Below are 4,498 nucleotides of genomic sequence, written 5' to 3' on the forward strand. Positions count from 1 at the left end.
AACAAACCAATTATGCTATGTATTCGTCGATTTGTGGATTTAGAATACGTGTGTGACTTACAAACCTGAGGAAATAACATCGCGTCCAACGATCAGGGTTTAGTTGTCAAAAAGGGCAAAAGATGGCATCTTGAGCTAACATGGAGCATCTCCGAGGCCACATATTTCCTGTTTCTGCGCCTCCAGTTCGTTGACCCACTACGAGAGGGAGCCAGCCATTGACTTAGCTCATTGTCCGAGGGCCAGAACAATTATTGCCACCAGATCAAGTCAAACCCCATCACCGCACGCAGATGCTTCGTCCAAAAAAAACCATGCCAGTAGCCGCCGCCCCGGTCGCCGTGTTCTCCGTCCGGCCGCCACGCCGATACCCCCACGCACGTTCCACGTTCTCAGATCACCACCGCCGCATATGCATGCTCTACATATATATGCTCAGGCTTCCCACTGCTCAGATGCAGCCCTAGCTAGCCGCCGTCCTAGAGCAAGCCACGACGAGGACGATGGCGCGCCTGTTTCTTCCCCCCGTCCTGCTGGCCTTCTCCCTGGCCGCCGCCACCCTCATCCTGAACGCCGGCGTGGCGGAAGCGTTCTCGTGCCAGTGGCAGGGGTGGGGCGGGTGGCGCCACGTCTTCCGCGGCCGCTACGGCCGCCGCCAGAACATCTCGTCGATCGTGACGGAGGAGATGTTCTCGCGCATGTTCCTGCACAAGGACGACGCCGCCTGCCCCGCCAACGGGTTCTACAACTACTCCTCCTTCGTCAGCGCGGCCGAGTGGTTCCCGGAGTTCGGCAGCGGCGCCCACCACGTCGACGCCGACACGCGCAAGCGCGAGGTCGCCGCCTTCCTCGCGCAGATCTCCCACGAGACCACCGGCGGGTGGGCGACGGCGCCCGACGGGCCCTACTCGTGGGGCCTCTGCTTCAAGGAAGAGATCAACGCGTCCAGCAACTACTGCGACGCCGACAACAAGGAGTGGCCCTGCGTCGACGGCAAGTCATACCACGGCCGCGGACCCATGCAACTCTCCTGGTGAGCATTCCACATTTCCCCACACGCACACAAAACTGATCCGATCAATCCCGGCACCGCGGCACGCACGTACAGTGTCTCAAAGTCTTATTTGTCAGGAACTACAACTACGGGCCGGCGGGGGAGGCGCTGTGCTTCGACGGGCTGGGGAACCCGGAGGTGGTGGCGAGCGATCCGGATGTGGCGTTCAAGGCGGCGCTGTGGTTCTGGATGACGCCGCAGGAGCCCAAGCCGTCGTGCCACGACGTGATGCTGGGGCGGTACGTGCCCACCGAGGCCGACAAGCAGGCCAACCGGACGGCGGGGTTCGGGCTCACCACCAACATCATCAACGGCGGGCTCGAGTGCAACCGCACCGGCGACCCGAGGGTGGAGGATAGGATCGGGTACTATCGCCGGTACTGCGAGATCCTCAAAGTAGACGACCTCGGAGACAACTTGGACTGCGCTCAACAGCTGCCCTACTCGTAACCGTTACACTCAACAACAGTTTGGGCGCTGCTAATCAAGCTAGATTGCTAGGCATGCATATGCAAGTTTCGATCTATTTTATCAATGTTGAACCTTCTATGTTGCTGATGCAAATCTTATGGACGAAACCTTTTGGCTTCTAGGTAATTGTATGAATGATATGCATGTATCGGGAAAGGATGTGTCTACCGTTTATCGAGACTTAATCAAGTCACATCTAACTCATATACCACTTGATTTTCATGAAGATTCATGTGATTTTTTTATTTTTTATACTTTGTTTGATTATTTAAATGATGCGTGGGGAGTTAGATGAGACTTTGTTAATTCTCATCTAGATGAGAGTTAGCGAATCCGATCGGGAAAACCTTTTTACTAGTAATCTTTTCCTGTTTATATGGCATCAGTTTTTTCCTCTGCATTTGCTATTAATGAATTTCCGGAAATTCTGATTGTTGATTTTGTAGATGGGCGGTGGGGGCTGCAGAAGGTTGGAGGCGATGGAATTGTAGCTGATTACTAATTAGGGGGGTGGCCGGCTGTTGCACCGGCTGGGATGGGGGCGGGGTGCAGCATCGCCCATCGGCTGCACAGGGCAAGAGTAGGCGGTTAGACCGGGAAAGGATGACCCTTGAGGAGGCATTAGTAGAAAAAAGAGGCTATAGCCCCGATTCGGTTGAGCCTTTAGCCTCGGTTCACGAACCGGGCTAACAAAGCGGAACTAATGTTAGTCCCGGTTCCGTTCCAAACCGAGGCTGATAATCCTCCACGTGGCGGGCTGGGGGCCAGGGGGACGGGTATTAGTCCTGGTTCTTATTACGAACCGGCTATATTGCTTCGCTGCCTTTTTTTAACATTTTTTAAGATTTAGGGTTTTGCATTAAATTGGCTGGGCTATTTTGCTGCCTATTTCCCCATTTATTTGTTTGGGGCACTTTTTAATTCTTGTTTTGCATTAAATTGGATGGTACATACACAACAATAAAAGAACAACTATATTGCACATCATCGTCACGAATATATTACACCATCTCATCCGTCGTGCTTTGTCGAACATATTACAAAATATAGACACGAGTTACACATGCACATATGCGTCTCTTTTACACTTTAACATTTCATCTGAATTGCATCGACGGGCAATAATATTCTCCCTTCACATCTAGGACCCCTGCATCTAAGAATCCGGCAATTTCCTCTTGAATTGCTCGTACACGTTCCTGTGGTAGAAAACCGTCCCACAACCGTTCGATCTAATTTAAAGAAGGGATCAATATATATCAATGAAACCGAACACAATTGACGGTAATAAAATAAAGTTGTGAGTATTTTTTATCGTTCTTCAATTTTTTTTATGTCCCGGTTTTTGCCCGTCTTATGGGTCGTCTCGCGAATGAACTCGCAAACATAGTATCCACATAAATTGTTCACATGTTCCTGCCTCAATCACTTTACGAGAACAGAGTCCAATCAAAAACATAATCAAGAATGTTAATGGTATTGAAACTAGAATAAAGAGATGCGCGGATCTAGCTAGTAGTTACTTACATCCATTTGTCTAAATGTAAGCTCTGACTTCCAAACACCCCGACACTTGGCGGTGAACCGTTTTCAAGCCCTGCCAAGAAAACGAAATGAATAACGGAGTTCTTTATTAATTGCTTACTATCAGGAAATGAACGAAAAGTTGTCGATATAGTGTCATAATGGTTGAAATTACCTGTGGAGGCATTCCTGCATGTTCACCCATTCAGCGAGGGATGTGCGTTTCGGGTCCATGACTTTTACTAGCCCCTCGTCAGGTACTATGATTAAAAGAATAAAGTGGAACCTGCGCACGCATAATGAGTCAATTATACACTTAATAACATCGAGTAAGAGAAAATAGAATATGTGTATAGTAACACTCACTTGAAGTTGTAAGGAAATAGTATTTCCCTTTTGTTAGCGGAAAACCTTAACCCTTGTACCAAGTTATTCTTTGTCTCGCGGGGATCCAGTGCGAGACTTTTGTCATGAATGAAATATGGGTCAATGAATCCAATGTCATAGAATCGTCCTCTTTTGCATTCGAAAATCTTCATTCTGCAAAATTAATATAGTGATGAGTAAGATTATACATGCAACGAACGAGTTGAGTAAGACTTAATGACATAAATTAATAATACTTACAAACAATAAACACTGATGATAGATTTGTCGCAGGCGTCTTGTTTGTATAACTGAAATAATTCGTCGAATTCAATCATTCGCACGCCATCTCCATGCCCAAAATGCTCGTTTTTATATGCATAGTAGATCCAGCTTTGTTGTTCATCACATGCTCGCATGTACCAGTCATGCAATCTTCGGATTTTTGTTGGTAGCTCGTTGACTAACTCAGGTTTAACGAGAGGAGACCCGTTCCGGTACACGTATGTTATGTCAGTGAATTCCTACATATGGTTTAAGTATCGATCAATAGACATGCCATGAGCCTTGGCCGCTTCTCCGTATAGTGCAACAAACTCCGGATCGATACCAGTTGTTTCATCATTCCTCTGCTCGACCGCAGCTCCACTCGAGCACACCTTTGTATCGGAATACACTTTGAGCGGGGGGCACGATTGATTTTTCTGTTGTCCGAGCTGGGCAACTGATTTCTCGCTGGACGTACTACTCTTCAACCGCTGCTTTTTTGCCTCAGCCGACTTGAGAATAGAGCGTTCATAGTCTGCTAGAAACGATGGCGGGGGATCTGCAAGGGTTTACAACATTTTCACGCACACGGCGTGATCTTCTGGGGTGACCGGGAACTCTGGCTCTTTCGGCTTCTTCTTGTTAACCTTGTCAGCCATCCACTTTTGATGCTGGGCATCTGCCCTCTTAATATTTTCCTCTCCACTATAGTGTTGGGGAACGTCGCATGGGAAACAAAAAATTTCCTACGCACACGAAGACCTATCATGGTGATGTCCATCTACGAGAGGGGATGTGTGATCTACGTACCCTTGT

The 4,498-nt window shown here is 48.3% G+C and overlaps 1 protein-coding gene across 1 annotated transcript; it reads left to right on the forward strand.

Moving 5' to 3' along the window:
* Positions 1-393: 393 nt before the first annotated feature.
* On the forward strand, positions 394-1,751 carry LOC123407050 (chitinase 10-like). Its single transcript, XM_045100087.1, has 2 exons — positions 394-1,033; positions 1,132-1,751. The coding sequence occupies exons 1-2, from the start codon at positions 504-506 to the stop codon at positions 1,502-1,504; spliced, it is 903 nt and encodes a 300-aa protein (XP_044956022.1). The 5' UTR covers positions 394-503; the 3' UTR covers positions 1,505-1,751.
* The last annotated feature ends 2,747 nt before the right edge of the window (positions 1,752-4,498 follow it).

The sequence above is a fragment of the Hordeum vulgare genome, chromosome 1H (assembly GCF_904849725.1).
Source record: "Hordeum vulgare subsp. vulgare chromosome 1H, MorexV3_pseudomolecules_assembly, whole genome shotgun sequence".
Lineage (NCBI taxonomy): Eukaryota > Viridiplantae > Streptophyta > Magnoliopsida > Poales > Poaceae > Hordeum > Hordeum vulgare.

Bases quoted from the DNA above. Each gene is read 5' to 3' on its own strand.
- LOC123407050 (XM_045100087.1), top strand. From the start codon at position 504: ATGGCGCGCCTGTTTCTTCCCCCCGTCCTGCTGGCCTTCTCCCTGGCC. The intron at 1,034-1,131 runs GTGAGCATTCCA...CTTATTTGTCAG, and splicing joins GGACCCATGCAACTCTCCTG to GAACTACAACTACGGGCCGG.